The sequence below is a fragment of the Saccopteryx leptura genome, chromosome 1, assembly GCF_036850995.1.
Source record: "Saccopteryx leptura isolate mSacLep1 chromosome 1, mSacLep1_pri_phased_curated, whole genome shotgun sequence".
In the NCBI taxonomy this organism is placed as follows: Eukaryota; Metazoa; Chordata; class Mammalia; order Chiroptera; family Emballonuridae; genus Saccopteryx; species Saccopteryx leptura.
Window position 1 is genome coordinate 308617145 of NC_089503.1, and position 21176 is coordinate 308638320.

The 21176-nt window shown below is 51.3% G+C and overlaps 1 protein-coding gene across 2 annotated transcripts in view; it reads right to left on the bottom strand.

Annotated features, from left to right (window-relative positions):
• Positions 1-2472: 2472 nt before the first annotated feature.
• Positions 2473-21176, bottom strand: part of MYH9 (myosin heavy chain 9) — a 100498-nt gene continuing 81794 nt past the window's right edge. For both annotated transcript variants that reach the window (XM_066358262.1, XM_066358261.1), the window contains exons 22-41: positions 20831-21037; positions 20208-20345; positions 18629-18752; positions 17741-17912; positions 16177-16389; positions 15624-15768; positions 14124-14330; positions 13790-13894; positions 13361-13513; positions 12075-12323; positions 10808-11020; positions 10477-10689; positions 10084-10245; positions 8944-9072; positions 6880-6968; positions 6668-6791; positions 6224-6432; positions 5570-5678; positions 5291-5463; positions 2473-3998 (exon numbers count right to left, since the gene is read on the bottom strand). In XM_066358262.1, the coding sequence (XP_066214359.1) occupies positions 3881-3998; positions 5291-5463; positions 5570-5678; positions 6224-6432; positions 6668-6791; positions 6880-6968; positions 8944-9072; positions 10084-10245; positions 10477-10689; positions 10808-11020; positions 12075-12323; positions 13361-13513; positions 13790-13894; positions 14124-14330; positions 15624-15768; positions 16177-16389; positions 17741-17912; positions 18629-18752; positions 20208-20345; positions 20831-21037 (3252 nt within the window). In that variant the 3' untranslated portion in view covers positions 2473-3880. The remainder of the gene's footprint in view (positions 3999-5290; positions 5464-5569; positions 5679-6223; positions 6433-6667; positions 6792-6879; positions 6969-8943; positions 9073-10083; positions 10246-10476; positions 10690-10807; positions 11021-12074; positions 12324-13360; positions 13514-13789; positions 13895-14123; positions 14331-15623; positions 15769-16176; positions 16390-17740; positions 17913-18628; positions 18753-20207; positions 20346-20830; positions 21038-21176) is intronic.

Sequence of the window (21176 nt, forward strand, 5' to 3'; positions counted from 1 at the left end):
AAATATTTTCAAATTTGCTCAGTACCTGGAGGAGGACAATAAGGGCTTGAATGTTAGAGCATGGGACAGGCTATGTTCTTACTTCAGCTGTTTCTCAGCCTCCCTCCTTTTGAAACTGATGCCTTATCCACTGCATCTTCACAGCAATTTTCTTGTCATTTTAGACTGGAAAAACAATGGGTCTGAAAAGAATACTGGAAAGTTGGGCAAAAGTGCACTTGTTTCATCTCCTACTCGGTACTCAAGGAATTTCTCTTTTTGTCTGGGCAGGTTTGTCCATTCACCATGAAACCCAGAGAAATGTTCCATCCAGTTGACAGAACCAGGTCAGAGGATCTCAGGTCAGGGCCCAGCTGATTTTCATAATCTAAAGACATAGATTAGGTCTCCTGAGGCCAAGAACCATGGCGTAAGGTAAATGTACTGTATATGATTTCACTTATGTGAGGTATCTGGAGTTATCAAATTCACAACATGAAGTTGTTGGGCTAAGGGAGAAGAGGGGAAATGGGAAGTTAGTGTTTAATGGGAACAGAGCTCCAGTGTTGCAAGATAAAAAATGTTTTGAGAAAAGATGGTGGTGATGATTGCACGACAATGTAAATGAACAATGTACTGAACTGAATGTAAAAAATGTTCAGATGGTAAATTTTAATTTGAATCTTACATGATTTAAAAAACTGTAAATAGGCCCTGTCATGTTGGCTCAGTGGTAGTGTTGGCCCAGCATGCAGATGCCCCAGGTTTGATTCCCAGTCAGAGCACACAGGAGAAACAACCATCTGCTTCTCCACCTCTCCCCCTCCTATCTATCTCTCTCTACCCCTCCCGCAACCATGGCTCAGTTGGAGCAAGTTGGCCCTGGATGCTAAGGATGGCTCCATAACCTCCCTCGGGCACTAAAATAGCTCAGTTGCCAAGCAACGGCCTTAGATGGGCAGAGCATCGCCCTATAGGGGGGCTAGCCAGGTGGATCCTGGTCAGGGTGCATGCAGGAGTCTCTCTGCCTCCCTGCTTCTAACTTAAGGAAAAAAACTGTAAATAAACCCTTTGAAAAAGCCTAGTCTTTGAGGGAAAAATATAATAACACCTGAGCCCCTTACACTGTGCAAAGCATTTTTTTAAAAAATTTCAATTGATTTGAGAAAGAAGCATCAACTAGTTGTGCACTCATTGGTTCTTATTTATACCCTGACTGGGGATGGAAACAGCATCCTTGGCACGCCAGGATGACGCTTTATAGACAAAGTCAATTGGCCAAGGCCTGCAAAGCATTTTCATACAATCATAACTGTTATAACAGCCCTATGACGAGAACATTTATTACCTGTTTCTGCTAAGAAAACGAAGGTTTTGATGGGGTGAAATGACTGGCCCATGGTTGGGAAGCAGGGCTGGTCAGAGTTTGTTCTGTTCTGTTTTCTGGACTATGCCATTTCTGCAGAGGAACAGAAATCCTTAAAACCTTCAAGTATCCTACAAATGTCATTTTCTCCCTGTTGGCTCCAGATGTGTCCAAAACTCCCACACCCCGTTCCAGGTTGCAATGAGGTGGTCAAGCTGGAACCCAACGCAGGAGCATCTCACGTGGCAACGAACATGGGTGAATTTCACAGCCCAGAAACCCCAATGTTACTGAATGGACAGAGCAGCTGCCCAGCTCTCCAAGGCCAGGCCCACCTCCCTTTCATGACACCTCCTGCTGTTCCCTCCCCAGAGAAAATGCACCTGCTCAGAGGCTTGACAGGCCCGTGGTCAGAAGCCTGGCAAATGTCCTGTCCAGAGGCACACAGCATACCTTAGCCACCGTGCTGGCCATCAAGGGGCCTAGGGCTTGCTGCTGGAGTCCACACCTGGTGACAAATAGGTGCCATATCCTTTCTCTGAGGAAACCTTTCCTCTTTTCCCCACCTTTTACAACTGAGGGGACATCGGTCTTCCTTCACCTCCCTTGTACTCCTGGTAAGCAAATATCTGGTTTATTTATGTTCAGCCTTCGCTGAAGGAATGAATGAGTGAACAAAAGCTTTGACAGTCCTATGAAGAGCCTCCTGCTGCAATACCCACAGGCCAACGCACCAAGTCCCTCCCTCCTGCTTCCATGGCACTTGGGACGACCATCCCTCCGTAGCGCAGACTCTGCATTGCCTGATGACTACGGAAGTCCTGGAAGTCAGTGCCTGGGCCATGTGTCTCCACCTTGCACCAGCCCAGTGACAAACACACAGGAGGTGCTCGGTAACTAATGAACTAAGGTTCCCACGAGAGACTCAGCATCCACAAACCTGGCCCAGCCAGCCTTTCTAACGTTCCTTTTCTGCATGACCTCCACCCCCTACCCAGGCTGGTGCCTCAGCCATGCCACGCTGGTGGAAGCTTCCAAGATGCACAAAGTGGGGGCCTGCAGAACAAAGCACAGTCTCTGCAGGCCGCCCTCTCCAGCAGACACACGGCTTACACTGGACACACGGCTCATAGCACATGGTATTTATTGTGACGCTCAGTGGACAACATCTGTAAACCAGCTTACTGTAGTGGTGACAGCTGCAACACATGCTAAGGCACTTTATTATATAAAAAAGGGCAGGGTGGGAGTTCCATTCACTCCTTTGTGACAGCAACAGGGACCTGAATTCAGAGCTCTTTAGGCATATGTAGCTTTTACACATCTTCATGATTTGTTGAGTTTTTCTTTAAAAAAATGCCTTCTTTGCTATAAGTCTAAATGCAGCATATACAAAACAGTTAGAAATACAGGTAAATTCAGCAACCAGTGTAGACCAGTGTAGGACACGCTACTCTCTTCTAAACATGGTTCCAAGAGAAAGGCAGTGATAAAGACTGGGAAGTTTATTGTTTATTACAAGGGCAAAAAAGAAAACTTTTTTTTTCCTTTCAAAGCCATCTGTGCAGGTGGTAGGTTTTTAAACTATACTGAGTCAACGGTGCAGATAAACTACCCTTGGGCCCCAGTCCTAGAGTAGGTACAAGATTGCGGGGGAGGGCCACTGGCCCTGTCTGATGCTCTGGCTGTCAGATTAGGACAAGTCCCTTAACCATTAAATATATTTGGTCCCCAAGAATGTTGGGAGAAGCCACTTCTGGCTGTTCCAGCTTGGCCCCCAGGCCTGTCTGCTTGCTCAATGGCCTTGCTATTGCAGGCGGGCTGCCCTCCACAAAGGAGGGAAGGGGGTCATCATTGCACTTGAGACGTTTTAGAATAAGGGGACAGTGGCGCTGCCCATTGGGGATGGGGCTATCTCCCTCCCCACCCCAGCATTCTGTGCCCTGCACAGAGGTGGCATCATTGGGCCTGCTCTTGCCGGACCACCCAGAGCCCGCGGGAATGGGGGCCTGATGGGACAGAGGGTGTGAGGTCACCATGTGTGATTGCCACAGCAAAGAAGAGGGTGAGGAAGAACTGGTTGTGGGGGAGGTGATGACTCTTCTGGGGTGTTGGGCTATCAAAACTCCTCAGTCTGAGAAAAATAGATTCGTAGAAAACTCTTGCCCATCCCCAGTGGCCTGACCTTCTGGCCTCACCATCTTGTGCTTTTGGCAAGAGAAGGCCAAAGACCCTGCAGGTCACTCTGTTCCTTGCCGGGGCCCAGGACCCTGACTCTTTGGTATTAGATTCTGGGGGAGGTGGGAGGGAGCAGCAAGGGCTGCAGCAGAGAAGCAGAAGGACCTCAACAAGGCCCAGGGGGGCAGGGGAGGAGCAGGCCTGAGGTCCCTTTGTCTGGAGGGGTGGGGATCATAGTCACAGCAGTCCCATGGTGGGCAGAGGGGGGTGCTATGGAGTCTAGGAAGGAGAGGCGGAGTCATCCATTGATAGGTTGTTGGTCGGTCTGTCCGTCTCAGGCAGCAGGTGGAGAAGAGCCTATTCAGCAGCTTTGGCCTCAGCCCCGTCCGCTTTGCCATCCACCTCCTCGTCCGAGCATTCGCCAGTGCCTTTCCGAGCAATTCGGCGGGTCACAACAAATGGCAGGTCCCCTCGCCTGAGGGCAGAGGCAGAGGGTCAGAGGGCCATCCAAGGAGGCCCAAGCACAGCTCACATGTTCCACAGTAACCTCAAGAGGCCACAGCCTTTAGCCAGACAGGACAGGCAGGCTCTCAGAACAGGTGATTGAAGCTTCCCCTTTATCACAAAATACTTGCAAAAACCACCAGAAAATCAGGACCAGTGAAAAGGAAAGGAACAAAAAAAGATGCAGTCGCCATTTTGCAAAATGCCACCCTTCGCTGACAGTATAAAACAGGGAAAACCAAGAGGTGCAGGAATGACTGTACACAGTGTGCAAGACTGGCCTCGTCCTCCCATCATGTGCAAGAAACTTACATTAAATATTGACTAGAATGTCTGCTCTTGTTGAATTCATGCTTCATGAAAAGGAGCTTAGAGATGAGAATTTTGGGGGGAAAGACCCTCTGCTTCAGCCACGTCATACTTTTTTTTTTCTCTGAGAGGAGGAAAGACACAGACAGACTCCCGCATGTGCCTGGACCGGGATCCACCTGGCAAGCCCTGTACAGAGCAGTGATGCTTTGCCCATCTTGGGCCACTGTTTGGCAACTGAGCTATTTTTGGTGTTTGAGGCAGAAGCTCTACAGAGCCATCCTCAGTGCCCCAGGCTAACTTGCTCAAACCAATTGAGCCATGGCTGCAGGGAGAAAAGAGGAAGGGAAAAAGAGAGCGAGAGAGAAGGGGGTAGAGAAGCAGATGGTTGTTTTGCCTGTGTGCTCTGACCAGGAATCAAACCTGGGACATCCACACACCTGGCTATTATACCACTGAGCCAACTGGCCAGGGCTCATCACACTTCTTGAATGTTAACACTGCCTTGAGCAATGCAAAGAGCCCTCTCTGCCCTGAAGGTACAGGCACAGTGCCAGGATAGCAGTTTTGTTCAACAAATGCTCTCTAGGCACCTAGGACCGGCCTGGGACCAGCCAGGCTGTCTCACCTTCTAGTTCAAAACACCCAGCATGAAACTGTCCTCACCAAGCTGGGAGCAGCCATGTGAGCATCTGTTCAGATAGGATAGAATACATTTACCTAGAGTTTACTCTATTCAAAAGGCTGGACTAATGCCCAGGTGGTATAGAAGAACCCCCGAAGGCAGTGGACCCTGACCGGCCTTTTCTCATCCTCAAGCGCCATGCTCACTGCCGTCCAGGTGAGAAATGTAATAGACTTTACAGAAGCTTTATTTCTGAACTGTGCTTTGCAGAACAAACACGTTTGGAAGCAGAACGAACAGTGAAGGAGCTGGGTGGAGGCAGGGCTCACCTTAGCTTGTTCTTGAGAGAGCTGACCTCACGATTCATGGCGTCGGCAGTCTCTGTGACATCCTCCAGCTCGCGCTGCAGTTTCCGGCGGGAGGCATTGGCCCGCTGGGCCTCCTCCTCCGCCTCCTCTAGCTGCCGCTTGAGCTGCTTCAGACGGGTGGATGCCTTGTCGGCCTGTGGGGAGGTGTGGGTAGTGGCGCTGGTTAGGTGCTCTCGGCCAGGGTGGCCCACCCAGCTCCCGGCCACCCTGGGTCCCCACCGCTCTGCCCACAAAAGACACCTGGTCCTTGAACTGCTCTGCGTTCCTGCGTTCATCATCCACCTGCAGCAACACGTCCTTCAGCTTCTTCTCGGCCCGACGCACCTGCTTGCAGGCGGCCTGGCGCTCCCTGCCAGGCACAGACAGAGCGGCTCAGGGGACACCCTCCTTCAGAGGGCCTGACCGACAAACCACAAGCTGGACCACCCATTCCCAGGGTCTCACTGGTATTTCATGCACAGGGAGGCCTTGATGCTAAGGCGGCCCTCTTTACTGAACACCCACGAAAAGCTCTGTCTCTTCTGGGAAGCACTTGTCCCATTTCACAGATGGGAGAACTGGGGCTCAGGGAAGGGAAAGGACACATCTCAACATATATGCACCTGGGAAAGGGGAGAATTGAGATTTGGGACCCCTGTTACCTCCAAACAAGTCTCCGCCTTGCTGACTTACATAGTCCGCCCAGGTGGTTATGAACCCCTACCTCTCTCTGTTGCAGCCCTCAGACACAGTCACCAGAACCCCCAACTCTAGAGGTGGGCTGTGGACATCTACTCAAACTCCACAAGGCCCCAGTGAAATGGAGGAACCCCTTCAGGATGGACAAAACAGCCTCTGAGACTCGGGGACAGGACCACAAAGGGGCTTGAAGACTGCGCCAGGTGATGGACCTACTTGGTCTCGTTGTCCAGCTGCTCTTCCAGCTGCGCGATCTTGGCCTCCAGGGCAGTGATGGAGGCCTTGTACTTGGACTTGACTGTGCCCTCCATCTCCTGCAGCTTGACCTTGAGCTCCTTGTTCTGGCGCTCTAGCTGCTGCCTGGCATTCTCGTTCTTCTGGGCGTGGCTGCGCTCGAGGTTCAGGTCGGTGTTGATCTGGTCAATCTGAGGGAAGAAGGGCTGGTGACCTTGAGGAAGGCCGGGAACCCAGCTGGAAACAGAGGTGGGACAGTGTATCCTGCTGACTCCCTGATAACACCTGGTCCCCAAAACTTAACAGAGGCCAGGACACTTTCCTATAAGCAGTCAGGAAGCAGCTGGCTTCGTCAACACGGTGCTCAGAATGCACACCCCCAAGACAGTGCACAAATGAGTGCCCGGGTGCCCCTGCCCCACCCACCTGCAAGTTGGCCTTCTTTAGCCGGTCGTTCACCAGCTCTGTGTTGCCCTGCTCCTCCTCCAGCTCCTCCTCCAGCTGGGCGATGCGAGCCTCCAGGCGCCGCTTCTCTTCCAACGCCAGGGCTCTGGGGGGGCCAGGGAGGAGTGAGAAGGGGCCCTCCCAGAGGTGAGGTTCGGCCCCCCGGCACCTGCCCTTCTCAGTGGCCCACTCACCCTTTGCCGCTGCTATTGGCAATCTCATCAGCCAGTTCGTCCCGCTCCTGCTGGGCCTGACGCTTTGAACGCTCAGCAGCTGCCAGTTCCTGCCATGAGAACCCAGAGTGTGACCCCCTGGGCAGCCCGCAGTCCTGAAAGCCCACCTCCTCCATTCCTGGTCTTCTGCACTGCCATCCTGCCCAAGCCCCTGGCCCTCTCCTCTAACCCCTTCCTGGGCCTGCCTCCTCCAGGAAGTCCTTTCTCATGAGCCCCTCTGGCTCACAGGGCTAATTCCTTCTCTGAGGTCAAAGCTTAGAAACCACATATTTACAAAGTGCCCACATCTAAGTGCAGGAGTCAGGCCTGGTTCCTGGGATGTAGAGATAAATAAGAAACGATCCTGGCCTGATGAGGCGTGCTGGCCCCTCTTCATCCCAGGTAGACCAGAGGGCGAGATAGAGATGTGAGGTTATGATCTGGGTGTGAGGCCTCTGAAAGCCACATGGAGGAGAGTCTCACCCCCAGGGTGAGGCACCATGGACAAAGACCTACATGTGACCACGGAGGGAAGGAACACAGCCAGGCCCAGGCAGGAGAGCACAGCCCATTAGGCAAGAGCAGAAGAGCTTGCCTGTGGTGTCGCAGTGGATAAAGCGTCAACTTGGAATGCTGAGGCCGTCAGTTCCAAAACCCAGGTTTGCCCAGTCAAGGCACATACAAGAAGCAACTATTATAAGTCAATGCTTCCTGCTCTTCACCAACCCCTTGTCTCTCTTTTAAAAATTAATAAGTAGAGTCTTAAAAAAAAAAAAAAGCCTAATCAGTGGTGGCACAGTGAGCATCGACGTGGGAGACCTGGGATGCTAAGGTCCCAGGTTCTAAACCCCGAGGTTGCTGGCTGCAAGGCATCACTGGCTCAGGTTGGGCTCCCAGGTCAAGATATGTACCGTACTTCCCCATGTATAAGACACTCCTCTGTCTAAGACACACCTTAATTTTGGGGCCCGAAATTTGAAAAAAGAGAAAAGGTATTACATAAAGTTATTGAACTCAAGTTTTATTCATCTACGAGTGCAAAAATAAGCACGAAAAAAAGCAGGAAATGCAAGTAAAAAAATCTATAACCACTGTATAAGACACACCCAGTTTTTAGACCTCAATTTTTTTGAAAAAAGGTGTGTCTTATACATGAAGAAATATGGTATGTGAAACAATCAATGAACAACTCTAGTGACTCAACTACAAGTTGATGCTTCTCATCTCTCTCCTCTCTTGTCTATCTGTGTGTCTCTCTCTCATGCAAAAAAAATAAAGAGCAGACAAAAACATGACTGGATGGCTGGTCCAGTAAGAAGAACAACTCAGGAACCTTACACTTCAAAAGATTGCCTCGGTCCTGGGGAATGCTTCCAATGTGCCTCACGTGACAGAAAGGAAATATTCAGTGCATAGCATCTGGGAGAAATCTCTCCTTGCCAGGCAGCAATTCACAGCAGGATGTGCTGACTACACAGCTTCAGTATACCAGGGAGCCTTGCTACTGATGACACTCTGCAGGGAGTTACATTATACACTACCATATTCAACTACAGGTATTGATCGACTTACGACCTATGCAACTTACGACCATTCGACTTTACGACCACAATCGCTAGCCACGACTGCTCCACATCTGGCAGCGCAAGTGTTGCCCAGCTGGGCATACGACAGTGCGGACCAGCTTCCGGCAGCACTACCATCTCCTCGTGCACCATTTCAACTGTTATCCCAGACTCGGTACAGCAATTTGTGTTTTGTGTCTTGGATATTTTTCATCAAATCCCTCCCAAGATGTCTACCAAGAGGAAATTGTCCTTGACTTAGAGATTTTTGTAACATCATTTCACAGTACTGTACATATAGCCTACTGAACTTACGACCAAATCGTGTTACGACTGGTCTGTCAGAACCCATCGTGGTCGTAAGTTGAGCTCTAGCTGTAGTTGTTTTCAGCCCCACCCAATGCTGGCCCAGTAGAGTTCCTGTGCAGCCCTCTGGCCTCCACCCCAAGCAACCCCAAGCGACCCTGTGGCCCTGGACCACCTCCTGCAGCTGAATCATCTCGGCCTCCATGCTCTTCAGCTTCTTTTCGTTCTCCTTGGCCTGTGCCAGGATCTCCTCACGGGAGGTGCGCGTGTCCTCCAGTTCACGCATGTAGTCCTTCATCTGGGCCTAGGGACGGGGGGGGGGGGGGGGGGGGACACTTGGCACCACCACCCCAGAGGCCACGCATGTCCCGTCTATCCCACCATCTGCCCTCCCGCCCCTCCCGGGGACTACCGCCAACAGGAGAGTGTGACTGCTTTCACCTTGACAACACAATTAGCTTAACTAAAAGGGCAAAATAGTCACCAAAGACAAAATGTCTCTTTACTCAACACCATTTTAGCACTTCTCTGACCACTACAACCTACAAAGCAACTCTGGGCAGTGTTAGGCACTGTGTACACATCTGCCCACGTTGTGTAGGTTCTCACTTTCTACAACTCCCTGTTGACTTGAATCAGCGCTCAGGCACTCTTCCCACACACGCCTGCTACTCTGCCAGGCCATCCAACCACATGGCAGGGCATTTTTGTTTAAATTCTGTAGATTTTTGTCAAGTAACTTTTCCTATATTTTGCAGAAAATCCCATGTTGGGACTCCTTATGTCAAAAGCTGAGACTCTTGTTGGGTTCAGCCAGACGGTGCTGGGGGAATGCCAACAGCCAGCAGAGCATCTGTGCCCTTTGACCTCACCAACCACAGGCGTTTACATTTATTTTTGTTGCTGCTGATTTGCTGGTATGATGTGGCATCTCAGAGCTCTTTTTTATTTGCTATTCTTTAGTTATGGGTCAGAAGGAAATTTCCCAAGTTGTATCCCTGCACTCGATCACATTTGTGTTGTATCAGGTTTATTCTGACAATGTGCTGCAAAGCCAGGTTTGACATTTTTTTCTTTAGTCTCATTAGATACATTGGTCTTAGTGCAAGCGTGTTTTCAGACTATCTTTTCCCCACTCACTCTCTGGCCCTGAGTCCCCATCTGGGAGACAGGCTAAGGACACCAAGACCTTCCTCGGCTAGGGGAAGGCAGCAATTCCCAGCATTAACTGGTCACTCCACTAGTGTCCAAGCCCCATGCCGAGCCCAGTGCCACAAAGTGCGGCCAGATCTGTTTTGGTCTGGCCTGACCTCACCTGCAGCTTCCGCAGCTGCTTGATGGCTTCCTCTCGGTTCTTGTTGGCTGTGTCGATATGGGCCTCCAAGTCCTTCAGGTCCATCTCCAGCTTCTTCCGAGCGGCCACTGCCACTGAGCGCTGCTTCCTCTCGTCTTCCAGCTCTGCCTCCATCTCCCGCACCTGGGGGGAGTGCCCACAGCTTGGGAGGCCGGACCCACACACAGACTCTACTTTAGCTCTGAGCCCAGAGTGGTTGGCCCAGTTCTGTGAGAACCATGGGGCCCCCAGGGATCAATAAAAATTCCTAAAGAGAAAACCCCTGATAGAGTCACTGACTCACACACACCCCCCCGCCCTGCCGCCACCCAGGCGGAGATGACCCTGCCCAGGATGCAAAGAGGCCATACGCACCTGTCTGACCAGCTGCTTCTTCTTCTCCTCGCTCTGCTCATCCCGGCCCTGTAGGTCCCGCTCGAACTGGGCCTTCATGGCCTGTAGGTTCACCTCCAGGCGCAGCTTGGCATCCTCGGTGGCCTGAAGCTCATCCTCCAGCTCCTCGAGCTGTGTCTTCATCTCCTCCACCTGTTGCTCCAGGGCCCGCTTGGATTTCTCCAGCTCGTGGACCTGCCACCCAAAGGAACCCAAGTGAGGAGCAGAGACAAGAGTTCCCCCAGGATCCTGCCTCAGTGTCCACTCACCCACTAATCTCTGTGCTGTCCACTCGGCCCCTCCCAGTACTCACACTCTTGCCCACGTCGTCCTTGGAGCTCATGAGGTCCTCCATCTCCGTGCGGAACTGCTTGTTGAGCCGCTCCAGCTCTGCCTTCTGCTCAATGGCCTCCTCCAGGGCCCGGGCCAGCGACAGCGCCTTGGTCTCCTTCTCACGGGCCTCCGCCTCAGCCCGGTCACGCTCCTCAGCATACTTGGCGGAGATGGTCTTCTCCTCAGCCAGAAGCTTCAAAAGATATAAGCGCCATGAGGCTCAAACAACAGACTCTTAGAAAGAGCTCAGAACCTGCTGACCCCAGCAGGCTATATCCAGACCCAGACTCTCTGAGCCACAAATGTCACAGGTGCTGGGTCTCAAGGGAGGTACTCTAAGAAGAACAAGTCCAAAGCTGTTACCTGGTGAACCCAGCTGTTTCCAAGGGTGACATGCACTGTCCAGTGTGTTCTTGTAACCAGACAAGAGTACAGACTGTCTCTGCTATCATGCTTTAAAGTCTTTCGTTTTTATCACTTAACATTAATTGTTTGTCACACAATGTGAACCCACAGGAAACACTGCACCCTCAGAACCTGGAAAGGCTTTGGTTTCCCTGAACAGCTGGTTGGCATTTACCTTGAAGAGTGTGAGTCTGAATCAAGCTCATGTGTGGCCTCCTCTAAGGATGTGAGTTTAAATCCCCCTGTACTCATTCTCTGCAGGAGCCTACCCTCACTAGGCCTTCTTTTCCCCCATTCCCATTTCCTTTGCCCCAATCCCTCATTTTCTCCATGGACCTACTTCTTAAAGGACCACAGAATAAATGCTTTAGACTCTGAAGGCAGTGTCTATGTAGCAACTACTTGACTCTGCTCTGATAGCATGTAGGAGCCAGAGATGACAGCAAAGGAAGCAGCACAGCCGAGCCCAATACACGTCTGTGCCTCTGTAAGCTGTCTCAGATACTTTAGAATGAGGAAGATATAGGAGTCATAAGAATACATAAATAAAAATTCTAAGTAACTAAAATTGGTTCATTATAGATCACATACATAAGAAACCAGCGAAGTCGCTCCTAGACCCATCATCATATGAAGATAACCTGTTCTGAGCGCTTTCTTGCCCGGCCCCTCACCACGGGGGAAGCCCAGCGGGACCTCTGAGTGCCTGCCAGCTCATAGGCTTCTGTGGCAAGCGAGACAGTGATGGGATCCCAGAGCCCGCTTGATACAGTGGTCTTGGCACGAGGCTGTGGGGTGTGCAGAAGAGAGGAAATGAGGAGGACCATGTGGACGGCACACACCTGGTCAAACTTTTTTTGCTTCTTCTCCAGGTTGGAGACGCTCTGCCGCTGGTGGTCCAGGTCCACAAGCAGGTCATCCAGCTCCTGCTGCAGCCGTGTCTTGGTCTTCTCCAGCTTGTCGTAGGCGGCCACTTTCTCCTCATAGCGCTGGCTCAGGCCCTCCAGGTCCTTCTGGAGCTTCCTCTTGGCTTCCTCGGCAGTCTCCAGGCACCCCACACCATCCTCCATCCTCTTCTTCATGTCGGTCACCTGGGCAGGAGCAAGGAATAAGGAGACACCCAATATGGTACCTGTTTAGGTAATGCACCTGTGCCTAAGACAGCCAGGAGCTGGACTGCTACCACAGGAACGGAAACCGGGGAGCCAGACCAGTTATGGAGACTGCCCTCTTCCACCAGGGCATGAGAAATGCTATTTCTGCAGCAGTATCTGCTGAGTGCACTGAGCAGAGGATATGCCAGCCTCGGAGGCCTCTCCACTGTGACCTACTCCAGGTTTCTAGTTTGTAACGAACGAGCCCCAGAGAGGAGCAACCTCTGGTCACCTTACTCCAGATACCTGTCCTGCAGCCTCCTGCATATAAAGCTGCCACCACATGCATGTAGTCCCCAGACCATGCAGCAGACTATGAACCCATCCTGCATTTAGGGCAGATCGGCAAGCCTGGCACATTTAAGTCCTAAGATGAGATCTAGAACAGGACTCTTGATCTACTTTTAGCCATGGATCCTTTGACAGTCTAGATCAAACTATGGACTCCTCATCATACTGTTTTGATATATAAAAAATATTATCAAGGATTATCAAGAAAGCTAATACAGGGAAATGCGGTTGTCAGATACTTATAATAACCCCTGTGCTTCTTTATTAGCACATCAAATAGCAGCTTCCTGAAGTGCAAGGCACAATGACATCCCAAAGCCCTGCTGTGGCTTGGGCATGGTGACTGGTGGTTTCTAGTGCACAAGGCCTCATGCGCTATAACTGCCACGGCTTATGGTCTACGTTCATAAGGAAGGGAATGCTAGACATCAGCGAGAGACTGGTGAAAATAGAGCTGTTCAGTCTCCCCCTCCAAGTTCACAGCTCCCTGAATTCCCCCTGGGGCCCTGGGCTAAGATTTCTGTGCTGGACAGGACAGGCACTCCCTGAGGAAGGGCACCCAGTTCAGGGAGGCCTGGGAGGGTCCGGCAGGCCAGGCTGTGCCTCCTCAGCCTGCAGAAGCTGACCAGTTACCCTGAGCTACCTGGCAGCCTGGGCACCTGGTAAGGAAGCTAGCACCAAACCTGGGCATGTAGGGTAGCAATCTGCTTTTCTAGGTTCCGCTTAGCTTCTTCTTCCTCCTCCAGCTGCTCCTTAAAGGAGTTCTTCTCGTCTTCCACCTGCTTCAGCTTGGTGCTCAGGCTCAGCTTCTGCCGGTTCTCCTCCTGCAGCAGCTCCTACTCCGAGGACAAGAGGGCACAGGAGGTGCACATTAGAGCCTTGGGTCCCCAAAACTCTAGGCAGGAAGGAGCAGCTGGTCCCTCTGACTTAGGAGACAGCTGGTAAAGACCTGATGGGGACCCAGGAGGAGCCAGAAACCCAGTGGATGCAGGAGAGGATGGGTAATCAGAGGAGCTCTGAGCTGGAAGACCCAGAGGTCTGATAGGTGATGCCATGTGGGCACAGCATCTTCCCAGAAAGATCTAGCTACAGAGGCCCACTGCCGCCTTTACCTGTGTGTCCTGCAGCTGGGACTCCAGAGTGGAGAAGTCCTTGGTGAGCTTGCTGGACTTGCTGTCAGACTGGGTGAGAAGACCGGTCACATTGTCCAGCTCTACCTGCACAGGGAAAGGAGAGACAAAGCCCATGAGCTTGACCATGACTGCTCTGTCCCCATCTCAGAGCTTTTAGGCTAAGCTGAACCTGAGTCACAGGCTGAGCCCAGAAGCCTCACTGAGGAGCCTGTGTGATGTAAGAAAAGGAGCAGGAGCCCTGGCAAACTGGGCCCAGACCGAGGGAATGCTGAAGGGACTGCTATCCAAGCCGGGGTCCCAGCAGAGGCCTCACCTGCAGCTTGGTGACCTTGTCGGCCAGCTCCGTGCGTACTCGCTCTCCCTCGGTGAACTTCACCTGCAGCTCCTGGAGCTGGGCCTCCACTTTCTTCCGCTTGTGCTCTGAGTCCCCTTTGCCCTGCAGCAGGACCTTCACCTCGTTGGCCAGCTCCCCTCGCTCATTCTCCAGGGTCTGCTTGGCCTTCTCAAGGTTGGCTTTTACCTGGTAGGAAAGGAAGCAAAGGCATGAAAAGAGCATCCATGCTGTGTCATGAGGCTGGTATTTCTAGTAGCACTGGAAAAACTGTTGGGTTCAGATCCAGAAACTGCTGCCTCTGCAGCAAAAATGATGTTAGGTCCTTTTGGAAGATGGCCTGTTAGCGAGAGTCCTTGACTCAGAAGGCTCACACCTGATCTGTATTCATCACTCAACTGGTAGGTGACACCCAGCACATGTCCTCATCTCTGAGGGTCTCAGTTTCCCCACCTATAGAACAGCCCCTGCCCAGCCTTGTCATGGGTGGAAGGAACGTTCAAGTGTAAGGCGCTGTCACTGATACTACAATTTCAGTGATGATAAAAAAGAATGAGAGAAATTCTCAGTTCATCATTAGACATTCATAAAACCTCTTTGAAATTTGATGTTCAAAGTAATGATGTAATATTCTTCAAAAAAAAAAAAGAAAGAAAGAAAAGAAACTGGAGTTAACGAAATAAATGTGACAGTGACAATCCCATTCTAGTCTGCACCAAGCTGGGCAGGGTTACGGACAAGTTCAAGGATAAACCATGAATGCAAAGCAACGCTGGATAAAAACAGCTAAAGGGCAAAGAAAAATTTCAACCTGTGCAGAACTGGGTGAAAGTTGAAGAAAGACAGATGGACAAGGTTTATTTCTAAAATATCTTATAGGTTGTCACGTGGAAGAGCCTTTGTCCTCTTTGTGCTGCACTAAGAATGGCTGTGAACTGGAAGCCGCAGTAGGCAGCACTTGTCCTGTTGATGCTGGGCCATCAACTGCCTGGCAGAGAGACCAGCTGGGATTAATATCCCCAGAGTCTTCCCAAGAAGACTCCAGCTGACCCCTTGTTGGGAGGGTGCTGGAGAGGACCGAGGCTTCAGAAAAGAGACCATAAGGCCCACTGAAACCCAGTTTCAGGGTCGCTCCAGTTTCTTAAAGCTTTGTGGTCTGGCAGGTTATTGAATAAAATAACAATAAAAATATTTGCACAACTTACTGAACCTGTACTACCTAACTGCTTCACATGTCATCAACTCCAAGTTTCACATAAATGTGTAAGAGACAGACCTATCATCAGCCTCCTTTACCGATGGGGAAACTGAGGCACAAGGTAACTATCTGCCAAAGTCTACAATCACTAAGGCCTGGAGCTGCTCTGTTGTTCTACAGACTGTCTCAGAGAGGCATCCAGTCTGCAGGAGGGCCCCACCCTTGAAAGGGGCAAGACCCCCACCTGAAGTCACGGAGCCAGCCCCTGGGGGAGGCCCACGCACCCGCTTTGTCTGCTCCAGCTGCTCAGCCAGCTCCTCCACAGCCTGTGAGTGCTTTTGCCTCATCTCCTGGATCTGGGCCTCGTGGGTTTTGGCCTCTTCCTCGAGGGTCTTCTTCAGGATATTCACTTCCTGTTCACGCTTGGACCTGGAGGGAAATACCCTCAGAATGGAGGCCAGGGACCCTGGAGCAATGCTGCCCTGGGGCTCTTCCCTGGCTGCACAGAGGCCAGCAAGGTGCATGGGTCACTTCAGGCAGCTTTTCTGCCTAAGGGCCTCCCTCCTCAGCTGTCCAGCCTACAGCCCAGGCTCAAATACACTGCAGGGGCTTCCGTACCCTTTCAGCCTTACAGCCCATCCTGCCTCACCCAAACTTCAAGACAGATTCTTGAATAGATTTTCCAATAGAGAGAAGATGCTGAGGGGCTTCAGCTGTCCCACTTTCTGGTGTATGACAATAAGGCCACTGTGTGTGTTCAGAGTCCTGGGATCCACCCCTTCCAGGCCATGGCCTCCTTTTCTCTGTCTGACTTGGCCAGTCTGTCCCATGGCACACCTGAGCTCCTGCTGGGCAGCTGTAGAATCCAGGGTGTCTTCCAACTCTGTTTTCAGAGCCTCCAACTCTTCCCCAAGGTCCCGTTTCTGCTTCTCAGCTTTATTCCGGGCAGCACGCTCAGATTCCAGATCTTCCTGGAGTTCAGAGATCTGAGATTCCAGCTCACGGATCTTCTTTAGGGCCATGTTCTTCTGGGTGGCTTCTTCTTCCACTCTGCCAAAGAAACAAACATCAGGATGAGGCCATTTCACCTTTAAAGAGCAGAGTTTTTAGAAATGGTTTTAGAGAGGCAGCCAAAGCCACCTCTCGCAGTCCAAATCATGGCCCTAAGAAGCTTCACTCAGCAAAAATAACAACTGAGGCACACTATATAGAAGAGGTAAGGGCAATACTACTTTGAGAATTGGAAAACCTCATACAGAAGTCATTTCACTTTCCAAATTAAAGTTCAATGTTTTTTTTCTTTTTGTGTGACAGAGACAGAATCAGAGAGAGACAGATAGGGACAGACAGACAGGAAAGGAAAGAGATGAGAAGCATCAATTCTTTGTTGTGGCACCTTAGTTGTTCACTGATGTGCCTTGACTGGGGGGCTACAGCAGACCGAGTGACCCTTTGCTCGAGCCAGCGACCTTGGGCTCAAGCTGGTGAGCTTTGCTCAAACCAGATGAGCCCGCGCTCAATCTGGTGACCTCAGGGTCTTGAACCTGGGTCCTCCACGTCCCAGTCCAATGCTCTATCCACTGAGCCACAGCCTGGTCAAAGTTCAATGTTAAATAAACAAATATATAAAAAGGAAATAAGCCCCTGGCTGGGTGGCTCAGCAGACAGAGCATCGTCCCAGCACGCTGAAGTCACGGGTTCAACCCTCAGTCAGAGCATGTACAAGAGGCAATCAATGAGTACACAACTGGATGGAACAACTAGGTGAGACAAGTTGATGCTTCTCTCTCCCCCCTACCCCCTCTTCTTCTCCCTCTTTCTCTCCTTCCTTCCCTAGTTTTCATCTCTCAGATCAATGGAAAATTAAAAAGAAGTAAATAAAATGTTACAGTCCATGAAGAATGCAACAAAATAAAAATACAAATGTGCCACAGATTCTGGGTGATAATGATGTGTCAACATAGGTTTATCAATTGTAACAAATGTAACCATTCTGGTGCAGGATGCTGACAGGGAAAGAAAGCCATGCATATGCTGAGAGGAGGTTTAGAAAAATTCCCCATATGGTTGGCTCAATTTTGTTGTAAACCAAAAACTACTCTAAGAAATAAAGTCCATTTGGAAAAAAAAAAAGCCTGTAGCCAATAAGTTAAAACAAGTTAAAGAAATGAAAGGATTGTTGTTGGTTGGATGATATGGTGGATGCCTTTTTAGGATTACAAACAAATAAACAAATGACAAGAAAAGTGCCTTTACTGCACAGGAAATGTTTTGCTATGAAAACAGCTTGCAGAACAACAGCAGGGCAAATGCTTGCAGCTCACTGATGCACTAAGAGCCACAGCAGGAAGCTGGCACTGGGCACTGGGCACTGGCCACAGGCCGATGCTCCGCCTCTCACCTGGCCAGGGCAGCCTGGAGCTCCTCCTCTTTCTTGGCCAGCTGCATCTTGAGCTCTGCGATCTGAGCCTGGAGCTCAGCAATCTGGTCGTTGAGGTCTGTGGAGTCTCCTTCCAGCTTCCGGCGGGTCTTCTCCAGCTCCTGACGCTGCTTCTCCTCTCTTCGGAGACGCTCTGAGAAGGAACGATGAGGAGAAGCCAGCAGATCCCTCAGTAGTTGTAGACTTTGCTGTCTTTGTTTTTAATTGTTACATAAACACTGCATACTTATTCTAAAACATGCATGAGGTTTAAAGGATTGCAATACACAGATACTCATACTAGTTCCTGGATGAGGGAAAAGCACATCACCACGAGCTGCCAGGTCCTGTGTCTGTCCAGCCCCACCACTGCCCCACATCTCCGCAGACGGTACAGTGGTTTCTGGCATGAGCTCAGAGCTTCAGGATATCCCTAACCCCCTTCGTCCACTCCTCTCAAGGGGCAAGGGTAAGGGGTCCATAGACAGCCAAACCTGCATGTCTGCCCTATCCTCCTCACCACAGATCCCTAGGGCACAGGGAGATGAAGACACAAACTGTATCCCTGCCCCAAGATAAGCAATAACCTTGCAATATTGGTTTAGCATTTTATGGTACATGTAGCATGCCCATAGCATCATACAGTTTAGTCCCCTTAGAGGAAGAGAAACGAAAGCTCATGGACATGAAATAAGAAGTAGTGGATGACACAGTAAGTGGCAGAGCTGGGGGAAGGGCCAACCTAGAACCTCTTAGGGCGTGACACCCACCTAATGCTCCCATTCCTGGCAATGATGCCCATATTGGCCTCACGTGATGGATGCCTTGGGCTCCCCCAGGTCAGACAGCTCCTGCTCATCACCCTCTTACCCTCCAGGTCGGTGATCATGGCCTCATGTTTGTTCTTGAGCTTGGCGAGGCTCTTCGACTTCTCCTCCTCTTCAGTGAGGTTGGTGGTGAACTCAGCTATTCTGTCTTCCAGTAGCTTCTTCTCCTGGAGGGGTGAGGAGTGTGTGTGAGGGTGGGTCAGAGCTTAGCATTAGTTGGGCACAGCCACTTTGGCTCGCTTCAAAATAGGATTTGCCCACTAATTTAGGATTCAATGCAAGGACAAGAACTTAAATACGCCCTGGCCGGTTGGCTCAGCGGTAGAGCGTCGGCCTAGCGTGCGGAGGACCCGGGTTCGATTCCCGGCCAGGGCACACAGGAGAAGCGCTCATTTGCTTCTCCACCCCTCCGCCGCACTTTCCTCTCTGTCTCTCCCTTCCCCTCCCGCAGCCAGGGCTCCATTGGAGCAAAGATGGCCCGGGCGCTGGGGATGGCTCTGTGGCCTCTGCCTCAGGCGCTAGAGTGGCTCTGGTCGCAACATGGCGACGCCCAGGATGGGCAGAGCATCGCCCCCTGGTGGGCAGAGCGTCGCCCCTGGTGGGCGTGCCGGGTGGATCCCGGTCGGGCGCGTGCGGGAGTCTGTCTGGCTGTCTCTCCCTGTTTCCAGCTTAAGAAAAATGAAGAAAAAAAAAAAAAAAAAAAAGAACTTAAATACTTGATTTAGAAGGACTTCGTGGATCAAAGGTGTCACTTTGTAAGATCAGTAACTCCCCTTAAAGAGCCAGATAAGCTTTCTTGATCTATAAATGTGGGTACCCAAACCCTTCCTGGACCTGTATTATCCCTTTGGGTATTCCCTTTGGGAAAGGCTTCCAAGTAGCAGCTAGGGTTGCTGAGGAAATTCAGGCACCACTTTCTTCATGCCCTGTGCTTGTCCACTGGGTGGGCTATGACCTCGCACGGCCTCATGTCCCCAAAGTGTCCTAGGTTGCCCTCCTAATTGTCTGCATGTGTGGCACCACTGAAGTCCTAATCTCAGTAGGGTCTCCCTGTAAGAGCATAGCGGACACTCAGCAGGAGAACCTTGCTGCCTGAGTCGCAGAGCTCCCATGTAGACATCCCGCCTCTAGCCCCCCATTCTACCCTTGGGATCGAGGATGGCATTCTGACTGTTGTTCCTTCTTCCCTAACACAATTCCAGATTCTATCTGCTCACTTAGCTGATAGAGACCCAGCTTGGTTCTCAATAGGAATGGCCACCACTCTGGAGAAGGCTGAGGGAGAGGCACCCACACCTCAATGCCAAGCTACCAAGTGCTCAAACCTCACCAGTGACTTTACGTGCAATGCTGCACAGGTGGTTCAGTTCTACCAAGTCTTGGGTCTCAAGAACTTATGAAGAACTTATGAGAAGAAATGTCAAACCTTTGTCCCAGGCCCCATTCAGTTCTGAGAAACATCCCTTTAAATATGACCGTGGCGCCAGGATGCCATGGGACACCCAGGAAGAATCTGCTACTGAGCAGAAGCCATAGTGCTGCACACAGTAGTGAGAAGGTGCGGCCGTGAGCCTGGGCCCGACTCACTCTCTGCAGCTTGGTCCCTGCACGCTGAAGCTCACCTTGGCCAGCTTGCAGTTCTGGTCTTCCAGGATGATCTGGTCTTCCTCCAGCTTCTTCAGCTTGGCCTCGGTGGTCACCTTCTCCAGCTGCAGCTTCTGGCGGGCACTCTCCTCCTCCTCCAGCTGCTCCTCTAGCTCCTACCACAGAGCCAGAAGGACTGTGAGGCGCGCAGGCCACACAAGCCCAGTGGTGGGGCTGAGATGTGGTTCAACTCCCACTGTAGTGTACAGGGACAAGAACCCTGGTCCAATCATGTGCTCGCTTGTTCTAGGTACTTCCCAAGTAAGCTTCCAGCAGTGGTGATGTGGCAGAGCGCAAAGCTGGTCGCCCTGTGCTGCCCAGACTGGCCAGAGCAGGACTGGGGGAGGGACTGAAGCACTGTGATACTCACTGGGTAGTGCACATGGGGAGCTGTCTCATGTGAGAAGTAACTGTCTCAAAGAGAAAACCTCTCAAATGCTGCCCCAGGTGGACCAAAGGGGGAGGAGATGGCCTACTGTGGCACTTCCATATCCGTGTTCCCGCCAGTACCTGTGTCACAGCTCCTGACGGCACCCCGTCTCTCCCTCCCCGTGTCTGGTGTCCAGCCCTGCCCTCTCCTGAGAGGAGGAAGCTGGGTTACCTGGATGTTTTGCTGCATTTTCTTTTTCTCCGCCTGCAGGTGCTGGCAGCGTTCCTCCTCTTCCTCCACCCTGGCTTCCAGGTCATGGCAAATCTCCTCCAGCTCCTGCTTCTTCGCAGTCAGACGGGCTCGGAGCTCCTCGGCCTCAGCACATAGTTCTGTTTCCGCCTGGAGCTGCTCCTGCAGTTGCAACTTCTCCACCATGAGCTGCAAACATGTGCAAAATACAAATTCCTTGCAACCTCCTCAAACCACTCCAGTATAGATGTTCTCTATCTAGCTCTGGCCACCAGAGAGAGGACCATACTGACAAAGAGTAGTTTCCATCTTGGGAGCATTTAGGCTC